Raw genomic sequence first — 17503 nt, 5'->3', positions numbered from 1 at the left:
GTGCTGGGTTGAGATGAACAAAAGAGCGAAGTGAGGGCGAGCAAACAATTTATCCTGGTCTGAGCCCCTGCTCCGGAGCTACAGGGTTTCCCAGCGGGTAAACTTTGGAAAGATTTGCAAAGATTTGGAAAAGATTTTTGAAAGACTACAGTCTCAGACCCTCTCACATCTAAAGACAAGTAGTAGAGTTTTAAGTCACAGACTATGATTTTGCAATGACTAGGGATCTTGCAGGGTCACTATTTACAAGACTGCAACATGATTCCTTTAAATTATTACCCATTGTGCAATAGATAAACAGGAACTGAAAATTATAGCCTACTAAACTCAAAGTCGTATTTTCATGTTTCTGCAGCATTGTTTCATGCGTGACATCCTTAACCGATATAGAGTTGTTCTGTCAAGTGGAAGAGCCGACTAAATAAGTATAAGAAATGACAAATATTATAAGAATAACAAATAATTATAGGCTACAGCTTATAATTATACAGTAATACTTGCCTTGCACTACAAGTCCATATTGACAAGTAGCTGTAATGTTATAGTGTGTTATCCTCCACAACCCAACAGCATTCTATTGTAGTATGCTAACATCCACAACCCACTAATGCTTCAAGTGGGATTTGAACTCTCAACCTAAGGATCACCAGTACAAGGCATTATCCCACTGAGCCACTGTCAATCCTACATGTTGGCCAGTCACATTCACATGGTGAAAATGTGTATTGGTAAACACACAAGAAAAACTCCAAGCATGGAGGGGCGATTAGACATTTGTAGAGAAGAACAGTAATGGATGAAATATAAATATGATAGACTTAATGATGAAGGAAAAATAGTAAACAAAGAAGTTCCCCTATATGTCATAGAGTGTGTCGGCATTCTGATTCTTGGCAACTAATGAGTGTGAATGTTAATTGTCTGATGTCATTCAGGTGCTGTTCAATAGTGTGAATCTTCAATAACCAATAGCATGTGCATCTTGAGCCTAAAGCTCTAGCAGGATTCGAACTCTCAACCTAACAAAGACCAGCACTAGGCATTATCCCACTCTGCCACTGACAATCATACACATTCAGCAGTCACATTCAAATGGTGAAAATGTGTGTTGGTAAACACACAAGAAAAACTCCAAGTACACATTTGACAATAAAATGAAGGGCTTTCCTGAAAAAATACACCTGAAAACTTTTGGATATTCTGGGGCAATTAGACATTTATAGAGAAGAACAGTAATGGATGAAATATAAATATGATAGACTTAATGATGAAGAACAAATAGTAAACAAAGAAGTTCCCCTATATGTCATAGAGTGTGTCGGCATTCTGATTCTTGGCAACTAATGAGTGTGAATGTTAATTGTCTGATGTCATTCAGGTGCTGTTCAATAGTGTGAATCTTCAATAACCAATAGCATGTGCATCTTGAGCCTAAAGCTCTAGCAGGATTCGAACTCTCAACCTAACAAACACCAGCACTAGGTATTATCCCACTCTGCCACTGACAATCATACACATTCAGCAGTCACATTCAAATGGTGAAAATGTGTGTTGGTAAACACACAAGAAAAACTCCAAGTACACATTTGACAATAAAATGAAGGGCTTTCCTGAAAGAGTACACCTGAAAACTTTTGGATATTCTGGGGCAATTAGACATTTATAGAGAAGAACAGTAATGGATGAAATATAAATATGATAGACTTAATGATGAAGGAAAAATAGTAAACAAAGAAGTTCCCCTATATGTCATAGAGTGTGTCGGCATTCTGATTCTTGGCAACTAATGAGTGTGAATGTTAATTGTCTGATGTCATTCAGGTGCTGTTCAATAGTGTGAATCTTCAATAACCAATAGCATGTGCATCTTGAGCCTAAAGCTCTAGCAGGATTCGAACTCTCAACCTAACAAACACCAGCACTAGGCATTATCCCACTCAGCCACTGACAATCATACACATTCAGCAGTCACATTCAAATGGTGAAAATATGTGTTGGTAAACACACAAGAAAAACTCCAAGTATACATTTGACAATAAAATGAAGGGCTTTCCTGAAAGAGTACACCTGAAAACTTTTGGATATTCTGGGGCAATTAGACATTTATAGAGAAGAACAGTAATGGATGAAATATAAATATGATAGACTTAATGATGAAGGAAAAATAGTAAACAAAGAAGTTCCCCTATATGTCATAGAGTGTGTCGGCATTCTGATTCTTGGCAACTAATGAGTGTGAATGTTAATTGTCTGATGTCATTCAGGTGCTGTTCAATAGTGTGAATCTTCAATAACCAATAGCATGTGCATCTTGAGCCTAAAGCTCTAGCAGGATTCGAACTCTCAACCTAACAAACACCAGCACTAGGCATTATCCCACTCAGCCACTGACAATCATACACATTGAGCAGTCACATTCAAATGGTGAAAATGTGTGCTGGTAAACACACAAGAAAAACTCCAAGCATGGAGGGGCGATTAGACATTTGTAGAGATGAACACTAATAGATTAAATATAAATATGATAGACTTAATGATGAAGGAAAAATAGTAAACAAAGAAGTTCCCCTGAATGTCATAGAGTGTCTCGGCATTCTGATTCTTGGCAACTGATGAGTGTGAATGTTGATTGCCTGATGTCATTCAGGTGCTGTTCAATAGTGTGAATCTTCAATAACCAATAGCATGTGCATCTTGAGCCTAAAGCTCTAGCAGGATTCGAACTCTCAACCTAACAAACACCAGCACTAGGCATTATCCCACTCAGCCACTGACAATCATACACATTGAGCAGTCACATTCAAATGGTGAAAATGTGTGTTGGCAAACACACAACATCAAGAAAATTCCTAGCATACATTTGACAATAGAATTAAGGGCTTTATAAAAAAGAGTACATATCTGAAAATGTGCACTGTTAATGGTATCCACCTAATGATGGTTGTATGGTTGTTATCCAAGAAAAAAAAATTACTCATATAGGAATATAGGTGATATAGGAGAAATGGGCTGAGTGGTCGAACTTTATTGGCCTATATCTCTGAAATGGAACAACGTATCCAAATTCTTTTGATAACTTTTGTGAGGCTTTGTCTATACATTGTCTGTGAGAATTTTGGTGAAGATTTGATAATTTTTGAAGCCTGTGAAACTTTTTATGATGTTTGGCTTTTCTCTGAAATTGTGGCAAAAGTAAACATTTTTAGAGCATAAGACCAGGGTGAAAAAGATGCATCTGAATGTAGAGATTAATACGATGAAAGAATTTTGAGTCTAGGTGAATCTGGTAAGGAGAAATAAGCGTTTTTGACAAGAGCGCCACCTTTGGGTGCAGTACCCCAAATTTGGGTTATGGGTAGTGGGGGGTACTGGTAACAATACTTGAAAATGTCAAGTTTCTAGGACTTACGGTTTATAGGAATATAGGTGATCTAGGAAAAAAGGCCTAAGTGGTCTAACTTTATTGGCCTATATCTCTGAAATGGAACAAAATATCAAAATTCTGAGCGATAACTTTTGTGAGGCTTGGTCTAAACATTGTCTGTGAGAATTTTGGTGAAGATTCGATTATTTTTGAAGAGTGTGAAACTTTTTATAATGTTTGGCTTTTCCATGAAATTGTGGAAAAAGTAAACATTTGTAGACCATAAGACCAGGGCCAAAAAGATGCATCTGAGTTTAGAGATTAATATTATGAAAGAATTTTGAGTCTAGGTGAATCTGGTAAGGAGAAATAAGCATAATTAACTTTTTTTTTCAATAGCGCCACCTTTGGGTGCAGTACCCCAAATTTTGGGTTATGGGTAGAAGGGGGTACTGGTAACCATACCTGAAAATTTCAAGAGTTTTGGAGTTACGGTTTAGGCTGCAGTATGATTTTTACAGAATTTTGGCCAAAAAATGAACGGTACAGAAACAATAGGGTTCCTGCAGCTACGCTGCTCGGACCCCTAATAATAAGAACAAATAGAAACACAATGGGTGCCTTCGCAGCTTCGCTGCTTGGCCCCCAAATATAGCTGCAAGCAGCAATGAGGGGGCCAAGCAGGATAGGCCGGAGTAGCCACGGCGACAAGATAGAACTCAGCAGACACCCGCGATCAACACTTTCAACAAGTGTCACATCAAAACATAGCTGATTTTGTAGGGCTGAGTATTGCCACCGCCTCCGCCAGCCAGCCCCCCACCTAATCATCCCAGCCCGTCCCACCCCGTCCTGCCCCGCCCTTGCACGCACGCACGCATTAGAATGAACTGGATGGAACATGTTGTCATCAGTTTCACATCAAAAAATAAAAAATCAATAAAACACATCAGCAACTACAGATCAAAATGCAATATTGCTAATTGCAGTACCCCCTATAGGTCAAAGGTCACCAAAGTTTTTGAGCGTCCTCCTAATGGGGTCATGAATCCATGTAGTAAGTTTGGTTATGATACATAGCAGGGTTGCTGAGATATGAACTCACTTCCTGTTTGGCGGCTTCGCCACCAATTTCGATTGGTTGTTACGCGCGAATGCTTTTGTCAATTGTTCCAGAAAGCAATATATTGATAGGATATGGTCTGAAGATGGTCTCTGGCAATTTTGGTGAGGATCCGCTGAAATTTGTGACCTGCGATAACTTGTACGTGTTTTTGATTAAATCCAATATGGCGGCTGAATCAATTACGATGACATCACAAGTTGGCTTGGGTCGGCCTAAGGACCTCCAACTGTATTACCAGACACCACTAGTGTGTTTTAATTCTAAGCACAACAGCAGCTACAGGCCAAAAGGCATGTTTCTAAATTACAGCGCCCCCTAGAGGTCAAAGGTCACCAGATTTCTTGAGCGTCCCCCTGATTGGGTCCTGAGTCCATGTACAAAGTTTGGTTATGATAGATTAATGGGTTGCTGAGATATGAGCTCACTTCCTGTTTGGCGGCTTTGCCGCAAATTTTGATTGGCTGTTACGGGCGAACCGTTTTAGTTCCGAAGACGAAAAGGAGTATCTTTTGTGAGGCTTGGTCTGAAGATCATGTGTGTCAGGTTTGGTGTCAATTGGACAAAATTTGTGACCTGTGAAAACTTTTTAGTGTTTTTGATTAAATCCAAAATGGCGGAAAATCCATCATGGCGGAAAATGACGTCATAGGGTGCGTTGAACTCGGCTTGGCCCAAGGATTCCAACGATATCTCATTTTTGACAATCGGCCATACGGGTCAAAAGTTACGTGCGTGAACGCATGTCCAACTTTGGCCTGTTGGTGGCGCTAGAGCGCTCAAGGTGCCGATATGAAACTTGGTGAAATTATTCATGAGACTGTCCTCAATCAGTGTGCCAAATTTCACAACTTTTCACCAGACGGTTCTATGGGCTGCCATAGACTCCAATGGCGGAGGAAAGATGTTAAATAATAATAATAAGAAATCATAGAAACACAATGGGTGCCTTCGCAGCTTCGCTGCTTGGCCCCCAATAATAATAAGAACAAATAGAAACACAATGGGTGCCTTCGCAGCTTCGCTGCTTGGCCCCCAATAATAATAATAAGAAATCATAGAAACACAATGGGTGCCTTCGCAGCTTCGCTGCTTGGCCCCCAATGATGTGAGTACCTGAGTATTCTTGCACCGAGCTGCACAGGCACATCCACATGCCCCACTACAAAATATTCCACTTTTTTGACATCTACACTGCCTGGTACTGCACTGACTTCCACTTTCCTTGCATCCACATATCATCAGCTCCAAGCACCTGGCCTGTACAGGTTCTTTGGTTAAAAGGTGGGGGACAAGCATTCCATCCTTCATGTGCCAACCACAACTGGTTGGTAAGGGCATCTGTGGACTGCTCCCCGAGCGCCGCTGTTGTTGCAGGCAGCTCACTGCGACGGGATTAGTGTGTGGTTCACCTCACTCTGCGTTCACTGTGTGCTGAGTGTGTTTCACTAATTCACGCATTGGGATAAATGCAGATTTACCAAATTTACCTCACGGGATCAAAAGAGTATACTTATAGTTATAGAATAGCTGGACTTGGTACTTCATCCTCACCAAAGTTGTGGAGAAGATGAAGGCACAACCTCATGATCCCACAACCAAAGGGTATGAGAGGCTCATCATTTAGTGCAGTGACACAGATGTACTGTTGTTGCATCTTGTGTTTGCAACCTGCTGAGCCCAGAAATTTGGATGAAAGCAGGAACTGCCAAGAAACCACACTACATTAAAGTGCATGATATTAAAATGTCAAATGAGATTCTTGATGGTCTTTTGGCGTTTCATGCCATCACTGGATGTGACACTACCAGTCAGTTCACTGGAATAGGAAAAAGGATGGCGTGGAAAGTGTTCCAGCAGTGTCCTCATCTTCTCCACAACTTTGGTGAGGATGAAGTACCAAGTCCAGCTATTCTATCCTCAGCAGAACAATTTGTCCCCCCTTTCCTTTTCCCACTGCTACTAGTACAGGTCTACCCTCATTTGCCGCTTCGTCCCTGCGTCTGCCTTCTAGGGCGAAGACAGTCACAGCGGATTATGTCTTCTTATCCAGGAGCACATTCTGTCATATCTGCTCATTCTATCTGTCATTCTCCTGTTCTTTTTGTGCAAACTCTCTTCAAATTCACGCTGTCTCTTTAACTTCTTCTCTTCCTCCTTCTGCAGTTGCTCCTTCCTTTTCTCTTCCATACGTGCTCTCGCAATCTCTGCTTTTTTCTCTTCTTTCTCCTGCGCGAGCCTCTTCTGACGCTTTTTCTCCTCCTCCCTTTGTAACTTTTTCTGCTGGAGTTTTTCTTCCTTTCCTTTTTCCCGGCGTTTTTTCTCGAGAGCCCTCTGCCTCTGTTCTTCCTTCTTCTCTTCCTCTTTCAGGTCCTTTTTGTACATGTACAAGCGTTCTCTCAGGTTGGCTTTCTCCTGTTTCAGCTGTTGTTTGAGCCTCTTCCAGTCCTTACACATGACATTGTATAGCCATCTCAGCTCTTCCTTTATCCATCTTTTCAGGTCTGGCGCTAGGAACTTCTTTCTCTGTTGGTAGACTCTCCACCTCACTCCCAGCTGGTCACTGTTTTTTTTGTAAGATGCCTTTGCATCTTTCTTATGTTCTCTCACCAGTTCCAGTTTCCTCTCAGTGGTCAGTACCATATTATGTAAATATGTGAGGCGCTGGTCATCCATGTTCCCAGTGATGTGGGATGGTTTGGGAACAGCGTGACTGTTGGTGTCACTTGGAGGTAGTTTGTCTGTATCTTCCTCATCATCACTGCTGCTGTCCTCACTGTCACTGTCCTCCCCCTCACTCTCCACATTATTATCCATCGCTGCCTGAAAAACAAACAAAAACATTTAAAAACATGATTGTGTCTTAAATAATAATTTGTCATGACTATGGTTTGGGGGTCAAAGCTATGCAGCTATGCTGTACAGATTACACAGGATTCTATGGCTAAACGTAGAGTGGACCATTCTGCCCTCAAACTTTCACTACCTTTCATTTATTTTTTGGCTCTTCTGGTAGAAGTCAGAACATCTTAATAAGTTGTCCATGCATCTATTCTTTTAATATAGCTTATATAGCGTAGTCCAGCCAAAAGTTGTCACACTAGTTAAAATGTGACAAAATCAAAACTCATCAACTTGAACTCACTCTGACTGGTGGTGACTGTGTTCCATTCCTCCTGGCCGCAGGTTTAAGAGTGGACGCACAACTCAAGGTGGTGGGTGGTTCATGCGATGGGTCTCTGAAACGTATGTCTGCAACAGACATGAACTGGTGGGGGCATGCACACTTGCCTTGGATAGAGGAGCAGTTTAAGATGAGAGAGTCAGAGCCTGACTGGCCTCCATGGGAGTTTTTGGAGGGGGGCAGCTTCTCCTGTCTGCTTTGTGGTGATAACTGGCAGGATGGGACAGTTTTGTTCCACGTGTGACATGTGACCTGTTCACTTGACTGAGTGACATGGTTATGAGGAAGAGGAGCCTTTGATGTGCGCTTCCAACCACTGGACAGAGGTTGAGCAGCAACATCTTTTCCTTTGCTCATCTTGGAATTCTTTTTAGGTTTTTGTGCCGAGGAACAGCTGTGTGACGTGCGCTCTGAGCCTCGTTGTAACAGGCGAGCAGCAGCATCGGCCATCTCCTTGTCCCTCTCCTTCACTCCTGCTTGGCTCTCCTTCTTGAGTTTGTTTTCTTTGTCCTCCATCTCTCCCAGCATTTCAGCGCGGGATGCCCTGTGATGACATGGCACAACTGGGAACGGGATGATCACCGGGCATGGATTTGAGCAGTGGGCTGACGGTCCAGGGAATATTATCTGTGCAAGCTGTGGCTGGAGCTGAACTCCTGCTTGGCATCCACATGTCACATTTTGTGTGTTGGTGCCAGCAGCCTGCACGGCAAAAGCCAACCTGGGCTGCGTAGGTGGAGCGGGTCGAGGTAGAGCTCTCGTTGTAGGGCACAGCTCCCACACTGGCTCATGAATAGAACTAGAGGAAGATGAGGATGTACTGCCGTCATGTGTTCTAATCTGTTTCAGAGAGACAAAAATGAAAATCAGATTCATGTGTGACACTGTTGTCAATAAGTGTTATCTGGCAAAGCCCAAATGCCCCCCCCCCCCCCCCCCCCCCCCCCCCCATCATACTGCAAGACATCATGTCCATCTGCACACAGAGCCCTCTCTACGTACTTGTTGTTCACTCCTCCGATGCGTTCCCATTGCTCCGAGAAAGCTGCCTTTGAAGATACCGAGAAGACGGTTGTCCAGTTGGGTTCTCTCCACCTGCCATGCCACAAACACTTTCAAACACAGATTCTGCAATGCAATACCCTGGGCCTCTCTTCCATTCAGTGAAATTGTGTTTCATTTGATCAAATTTAGTTAAATTTAATCCATTCATTTTAATGCAGTTTATGTGTATTCTTTATAAACACTACTGATCAACCAAATCATCTACATATCATGTACATCACCCAACACTTTCTACATTGACGTTTTACATACCACAGGTGTCCATCTTGTTTCAGGGCTGCTTCCTTCATCAGGCTGCAAAAATGCATCAGGCTGCATGAATTTTCATGTAATTAGCAACAGCAGTAACTTAGTTCTAGAATATTCAGTAGGAATCAACAAGGCCATAGACATGACTTACGGGCTCAGGATGGACTCGTGTGCGAGTCATCTTAAGGTCTGAGGAGGAGAAGAAGTTAAATTCCAGATATATTCAGAGAGAGAGATTTCTGTGTCCTCTTGTCACATTTACTTTGGTAAAGTAAAACTAAAGGGGAGAGAGCATTTAGTGTCAGGGCACCTAGGCTCTGGAATGACCTGCCTGATGAAATCAGGTCAGCCAAGTCAGTATGCACTTTTAAATCCCTCCTTAAAACTCATCTTTACAAGCAAGCCTTCCATAGTTTTGTTTAAGTAATATACTTCATTTTGTGTTAAGTTTATTAAGTTTTATTTCAGTTAGTTTTATTTCAGTGTCAAGTTTTATTTCATTAAGTTTTATTTCAGTGCCAAGTTTTATTTCAGTATCCTAAGTTTTATTTCAGTGTCAAGTTTTATTTCAGTAAGTTTTATTTCAGTGTAAGTTTATTTTCCTTTTTCAAATTTATGTTAAGTTCTAATTGAATTAGTATATATTATTTGATTGTTATATATATTATTATGTCTTATTTGCATTTTCATTTATGTTGATATTGTACATCACTTTGTAACTTTGTTTTGAAAAGTGCTATATAAATAAAGATTATTATTATTATTATAAAATGAGCTTATAAAGTAGTTTCAAATGCAAGCTTCTGACATGACATATTGTTGCCTTGTGACATCATAATGACACTATGGTAACCTGTGTCAAAATGACCCAGACCACCTGCAAGCAGCTTTTAGTAGTATTAGTGAACTTAGTTCAACTTTCAAGGTGTAACACAAGGGTCATCAATGTCAGTTTGATGGGTCCTAGAAACATTTCAGGCTTTCTGACTATAAAGTAGTACAATTCTTCATATCAGGACGTTTCTTTCAGTTGTATTGAAATTAATTTAACATTAATTAGCAACAAGATAGATATTTGTTTACTGGTATTTTCAGTGTGGTGATCTGGTATATTACGGGGGATGATTATGACATGGATATAACACACTGGGCCCTAATTTAAGACAGAAAGTCCAATGGCTATCAAACAGCAAGTTGTCATACATGAGCTTTAAAAATTAAATGGTAAATGGGAGTATTGAACTTACTCATGAGCGTTTGGTCTTAAATTTGGTGTCAAATTAGCGAATTGATTTTGCCTAGTTATTGAATTAGTGTTAGTTAGAGTTAAGACTTTGCACTGCCCATCATTCAAATAAGGGCTTAATGCCCTATCTAATAATCTGCATTTTAAGACAAAAAAGCAAAGGCCATGCGCTAAGCACTTTTTTTGAAAGGCGGGGTCTTAAATTGAATTACAAAGTATCTATGCAGACCAGACTACATTCACCAGCAATAGCAATAAACAAATAGGCCTAGCCCAAATAATGCTACTGTCAAACTTACCAAATATCACTGATGTTCTAGTTTTCAAAAGGTTTTTGTGAAAAATACATTTGCTCTTCTGTATCCTATTCAGTGGTTGTTCTGGTGAAGTGAGCAAGGTTCTGCTCCATCACACAGTGCTGGATGATTATGACATCATAATGACAAGAAAGGGAGTCATTTGTGTGTGATGGTGTGTTCAAGTGAAATGGCTGTCTAATAGCATTCATTGCTGTATGCATCTATAATAGGTTGCCAAATGGGTCCTTTTCTTTATTTGAACTGCCACAATTAGATTTAAATTCCTTACTATAGAATCCACTGAATCAGCACACTCCTATCTCAGCACTACGATTCAGTTCTCCATTGGTCCTCTCCTAAGTCCAAACGATGACTTAAATATAGCTTTTTTTTATATGACCTGTTTGCTTTTTTTCTGACAAACTGCTGTAAGTTGCTTTGAATGAGACCATCTGCTAGACAGTAAGTAACCATACAATAATCATTATTTAGTTTAGTTTAGTAAAAATGTGCCTGTTTTGTGACTTGCATCCCGACCAGTGTAAAACATAATCTGAGAATTTAATAATCAGGCATTAAAGACAAAAAAAGCAAAGGCTACCCCTAAGCACTGATATCGAAGATGGGTGGGTTCCTCTGAGTTGAGTGGCAAAGTATAAAAATATAAGACTTACCAAATATCACGGATGCTCTTGTAGTGTACTTGTGAATAATTATTTTGCTCTGCAATTCTACTGTATCCTATTGAGTGTTTGTTCTGGTGAAGTGATCTTTTAATGTTGCATGCAAGGTTCTGCTACATCACAACATGATCAATGATAATGACATCATAATGTCAAGAAGGTGATGATGTACAAAGTCTGTTTTTTTCTGTATGCTTCCTTATGCATCACCATCAATCGTTTTTTATTCAGGGGAAATTGACTGAGCATTAAGCACTTTTACAGCAATGCCCTGAGTTTACAAACAAAGAATCAAACAATGTTTTGCTGTAATGGAGTTTACAAACAAAGAATCAAACAAAAACAATTATGTGCTAAACTGGAGCGGCGTGACTCGCCAGCATACCCAAGACTAGCACAGACAGACAAACAAACAAATTAAACAACAAACAAATCATTAATCAAACAAAAATAGGCCAAAAGGAGCGGCACATCTGGCCAGTGTCCCCGTTACTAGGCAACCTGACATACAATACAATACAATAAACTCAAGGAAGGTGGCCTTTACTGGTTAGCGCTTCGGACTTGTAATCGGAGGGTTGCCGGTTCGAACCGGTAGTAGGAATGGCTGAAGTGCCCTTGAGCAAGGCACCTAACCCCTCACTGCTCCCCGAGCGCCGCTGTTGTAGCAGGCAGATCACTGCGCCAGGATTAGTGTGTGCTTCACCTCACTGTGTGTTCACTGTGTGCTGAGTGTGTTTCACTAATTCACGGATTGGGATAAATACAGAGACCAAATTTCCCTCACAGGATCAAAAGAGTATATATACGGCCCCAGCCATGGCGCAACTGGCTGGGGCACCTGCACCGTACGCCGGCGACCCGGGTTCGATTCCTGCCCCGTGGTCCTTTCCGGATCCCACCCCGACTCTCTCTCCCACTCACTTCCTGTCATTCTCTACTATCCTGTCAATTAAAGGCATAAAAGGCCAAAAAATATTCTTAAAAAAATAAAATAAAAAAAAAGAGTATATATACTCATACTTTAAAAACAAAGATACTATCAAATGCAAACAATTGGAGAGGGATTTAACAAACAAACTAAGGGAAGCCAAACAGATACATAGAAATCAGCTGGAGAAGACGTTCAAAGAAAGAAACCCCAAAAGACAATATGAAGCAAATTACTGTGATGTCCTCCTCAAATAAAAACCATTGTGACTGGCAAAGAATATATGTTTGCAAATGAGCTAAATGATTTCTTCTGTTGTTTTGATTCTTCTGCCCATGCACCTCAAGGAATGTGTAAACATAGTTAAGACCATTAAACCTTCTGACATTGACAGAATTTCCATAACTGTGGAGGAGGTCAGGGGTACTTTCCAGCGCAACAACCCAAAGAAAGCATTAGGAGCTTTAGGAGATCTCCTGCATCTTCAGTCTGGACTCCACTGATGGTCAGAGTGAAAGCACTTCCAGATCCACTGCCACTGAATCGAGATGGAGTGCCTGACTGGAGAGTGCTAGTAATGTAAATAAGGAGTTTAGGAGGCTCTCCAGATACCTGATGGTACCAGAGCAGATAGTCGTTGAGCTTGTCCTGTCCTGTGATGACAGTAAAATAGTCTCCATGAACACCCTTGTGCTCAGCACTACTGACTTTACAGGTCAGAATGGCCATAACCCCCACAGATGCAGATTTTGCCTGAGTCGCTATATACTGACTTCTGGATCCTGTGAAAATAAATTCAAATTAGTTTACTGTACACCTCTAATCGTTACGACACTTTTAGATAAAACAGCTTTGTTATGTAAATAAAAGTTTAAAAAACATAATTCAGGAAAACATAGATGATTTAGAAGATACCTACCTTACACAGAGAAGACAATTGTTCTCATTGTTGCAGACTTACTAGGCTAACAGAAATATTGAACTCTTAGGCATCTATACTCTTATTTCACAAAGTAAAGTGGTAAATGACACTATGGTGTTGATATAATCATTTTGTGTTTTTGTGGAAAATGAATCACAGTGAAGTAATGCATCATAAATGCATTTGGAGAAAAACAAACAAACAATGCAAGTTGATGTTTTGTAACCTTGTACATTTCTTGGTAATGTACTACTTTATGTATTACCTACTAGTGCAAATGTACTACACTATGTTTACATAGTATTTTTAATAGTGCAAACTATTACAAATGTCCTACTCTACTGAACACCCCTCACAAACCTGCTGAAAGTCTCTGCTGCAGCAGTGCAGTCATGTGTGTTCTCACAGAGGGAGGTTTTTGTACGCCTCTGTATCACTGTGTGAACACCCACACACTGCCAGTATGGTGGGCACTCTGGCAGTAGTAATCTCCTGCATCTTCAGTCTGGACTCCACTGATGGTCAGAGTGAAGTCTGTGCTTGATCCACTCCCTTGAAATCTAGATGGGGTTCCAGAATGTGGTTTGCTTGCATATTTAATCAAAAGTTTAGGAGCTCCTCCAGGCTTCTGTTGATACCAGTAAAGCAAGTCATCTCCATCACTATCCCTGTACACAGCACTGCTGACTTTACAGGTCAGTATGGCCGTATCCCCCACAGATGCAGCTTTCACCGCTGGAGTCTGAGTCACAGTGTACTGGCCTCTGCATCCTGTGGAGTAAATTCAAACTTGGTTCTTATCTCATGACACATAACCTTGCTTAAAATCCTTATCTGAATGAATCATCAAAAACTGCTCTCGAATAAAACACAAGATTTGATACATACCATGCAGACAGAGGAGCATTGTCAGGATTAAGCTAATGAAGGTAATTGCTACAAAATACCACAGTTCTCATTCACAAGATGTTCAGGTGGTTGAGGATCTTTAAGTATCAGGAACGTATTGAAAACATCACTAATGCTGGCTGGGTAATGTTTTCTCATCATAATTTTTCAGACTTGTTTGGAGGGGAGGGGGGACAGACATGTCTAGTACATCAACACAATGTAATCAAGTGTTAGTGAGATTTTATGCTGATTCATGGACATGGAACTACACCTCCACCATGATCCCCTTGACAGTATTTGGATCCTGAGATCTCAGCCTTTACTGGACTTACAGTATGGTGAGTTTGATATGATGCAGCAGCCATTTAGTTGTGTGGGTCATGTGGGATAAACTACTTCATCTGTTGTTGTTTTTTCTTTTCTCTTCAAAACATGAAGTATAAGTTATAGTCTTGGACATTTTTATCAAGCCAGGACTTTAAATCATGATCTCCTAGCTCCTGCAACAGGTCCATATATCAGCAGAGCAGTCATGTGTACTCTGAGTCAGGGAGGTGTTTGTGCTGCTTCTGTTTGTACAGCCTCTGTGTACCACTGTGTCCCCTCCTGCAGTCATATTTTGTATTTCATCTAAAACTCACTGATAGTCAAATGAAAGTCTCTGAATCTAGGCGCTGTTTGAGACTGAAGACTTCTGACTCTAGTCTTCACATTTTGAAAAACATTTGTGTGTATTTTGGTATCATTATAAATAGTTTGGGCATGTTGAAGACACAAAATGCTTTATGTAACATAGAACTAATGCATCTTTATGTAAATAAATGCATTTCAAAAAAATAAATAATGTCAGTGGATGATTTTTTTAACCTTGTAAATATGTTGGTATTGAGAAATGGGAAATGTACAACTCTACTGAACACCCCTCACACCTGCTGAACGTCTCTGCTGCAGCAGTGCAGTCATGTGTATTCTCACAGAGGGAGGTTTTTGTACGGCTCTGTATCACTGTGTGAACACATAACCGCTTGGGACATGTAAACTCTGACAGTAGTAATCTCCTGCATCTTCAGTCTGGACTCCACTGATGGTCAGAGTGAAAGCACTTCCAGATCCACTGCCACTGAATCTGGATGGAGTGCCTGACTGGAGAGTGCTAGTACGGTAAATCAGGAGTTTAGGAGGCTCTCCAGATACCTGATGGTACCAGCTCAGATAGTTGTTGCCAGCAACATTACTGCTGACTTTACAGCTCAGGGTGACTGTTTGTCCAGGAACAGCAGGTAATACTGATGGAGTCTGAGTCACTGTGTACTGCCCCCTGCATTCTGAAGACAAAACAAAACAAAAAACACACACATTCATAATAACTCTGTAGAGTGTCTTTAAAAATGCAAGCTTGCTCTTTTCAGTCATGAATATTATTAACAGCTGTGCATCTTACCTTGGATGTAGATAAGTGTCCAGAGCAATATTACTTTAAACAACATGATCAGTTTGGACTTCATCATCAAGAATGACCTAAACCAAGCTGTCTGAGAGCCCAATAGCAGGTCACACTAAAAACCTTCTGAGTACACGGACATTTTTAATTTATGCAAAGTGCCCTTCTATGCAAATACTGCTCCTGGACAAATCAGGTGTAGATGGATGATCAGAGTTCTGACATTCCAGTGACACTCATTTGCCTGCTTCTTTTCACCACTGAGAAGCTGAATTTCAACTAAGGCCGTTTTAAGAAAGTCTGATCAAATCTGAAATTATTTTCAGAAAAAAGAAAACATGTTTTTGACATACTTAATGTATGATAAAAAATAGAAAATATTTCAGATGTTAAATGCATGCAAGTAGTTTTTAAAAGGTGACTGTTCATATTATGTTTCAGGTTAAGTGTAATCTATGTTAGGTGGCTGAACGTTTGGAATCCATTTTCAGAGCCACGCGAGGTTATCCATGCCAATCTTAGTGGCACCCATAGACTTCTTAGTGTCGCTTGCATCTAGAACAAGACACACTAAATTGAAAATATGCATGCAAACATAGAGCACTTTAGACTGGTGATTCTAGTTTCTATTTTGTTTATGTTGCTTTAGCATATATGCAACATTCTTTGGATTAATTAAGGGTTTTCAACCAGTGACTGCTTTTGTGCTCACAGCTAAAATACTGTGAACAGTTGCGCCATCTTCATAAAGTTGAGCTGAGTTTGCTTTCAAAAGTTTTGAACTAAAACATATGATGGGCTGATTCATGGTTCAAGCAATACACCTGCTCGGCTTGGTAACTGGCTGTGACCCTGGCATGCATATAGCAGATATTGCTGAGATAAGCGACAAGGCACCCTTGAAGAGATAGTTTGAGTTTAGCGACAAGTAAAAAGGAGGAAAATGGGGAGGACGTGGGATACTTTGGAATGCCATAACACATGATGCTGTCAATCATCCCTATAGACGGGTTTCCCGTTTACCAACAAAACTAGATGTGCGATCAGCCGCGGGGCAGAAGATGCTCAGTGGATGGCCACAACATTATAAACTTAACCTAACAGTCCGCTGCTGTAACCTAGAATCTGCATGGTTTCCATGCACTTCCTGTTTCAATAATATTAACATGTCATTGTTCAAGTTTGTCTGGTTGCAACATTAGTTCTGTGACTGGTACAAGACAGTTTCACAGATGGATGAACTTTCTCATGCATTTGATTAAGGTGTGTGTGTGTGTGTGTGTGTGTGTGTGTGTGTGTGTGTGTGTGTGTGTGTGTAAAACTCAAGTTATACCAGTCCAAATGTAATCATGATCCAGTACTTTGACCATTTTTATATAATTTGCCATTTGATACATAATCAGACAGGTTGCCTTTACTGTTGCATCATTATTAAATAATGATGTGGAATGTTGTTATGATTACTGTGGACAACAATTGGATTGTAGTAATGCATTCTGAAATATCTGTCATTTTATGTTAATGACTGCATATGAGGGCTCCCCGTTTGCCACCTTCAGTAAGTCAGTACACTAGTGATGTAGTCATGCATGGTCTTACGAAGGGAGGTTTTTGTACGGCTTTGTATCACTTTGGGAACACATTCACTGTTGGGGTAGTGGAAACTCTGACAGTAGTATTCTCCTGCATCTTCAGCCTGGACTCCACTGATAGTTAAACTGAAGTCCCTGTCAAATCCACTGGCACTGAATCTGGATGGTGTCCCAGAGAGGAGAGTTGTTGCTTTGTGGACTAGGAGTCTCAGAGCAGCTCCAGGGTTCTGATGGTACCAGGCTAATATGGGGTATCCCCATCCTGTATATACATTACTGCTGGTTTTGCAGTTTAAGATGACTGTCTCTCCTTGAACTGCTTTCACTGCTGGGGTTTGTGTGACTGTAATATGTCCCCTCGATTCTGTTGAAAAGAAAATAGTTAAACTGAGGCTCTATCTCTTTTTTGTCTTGAATCACTTTAACTACTGTAATACTAACTCCTCTTTCTGAGGCATGCAGTGTAAAAGCTTCTTACCTTGACAGCACATCAGAAGCACTAATACATACACA

The 17503-nt window shown here is 40.6% G+C and overlaps 2 gene segments (V, D, J or C); both read right to left on the bottom strand.

The window, feature by feature from the left end:
* Nucleotides 1-13499: 13499 nt before the first annotated feature.
* Nucleotides 13500-14920, bottom strand: LOC143136504 (Ig kappa chain V region 3547-like). The segment is given in 2 exon segments: nucleotides 13500-13837; nucleotides 14887-14920. Coding segments are annotated over 2 exon segments (372 nt in total).
* LOC143136412 (Ig kappa chain V region K16-167-like) lies at nucleotides 14865-15626 on the bottom strand. The segment is given in 2 exon segments: nucleotides 14865-15282; nucleotides 15399-15626. Coding segments are annotated over 2 exon segments (390 nt in total).
* Between the last annotated feature and the right edge of the window lie 1877 nt (nucleotides 15627-17503).

Source organism: Alosa pseudoharengus, unplaced genomic scaffold (genome assembly GCF_046254945.1).
Source record: "Alosa pseudoharengus isolate Yale_2024_CS ecotype anadromous, Long Island Sound unplaced genomic scaffold, YU_APseudo_1.1 YU_APseudo_1.1_scf_20, whole genome shotgun sequence".
NCBI lineage: Eukaryota > Metazoa > Chordata > Actinopteri > Clupeiformes > Clupeidae > Alosa > Alosa pseudoharengus.
Note: the sequence above shows the minus strand (reverse complement) of the source record. Positions and strands in the feature narration are given on the sequence as shown.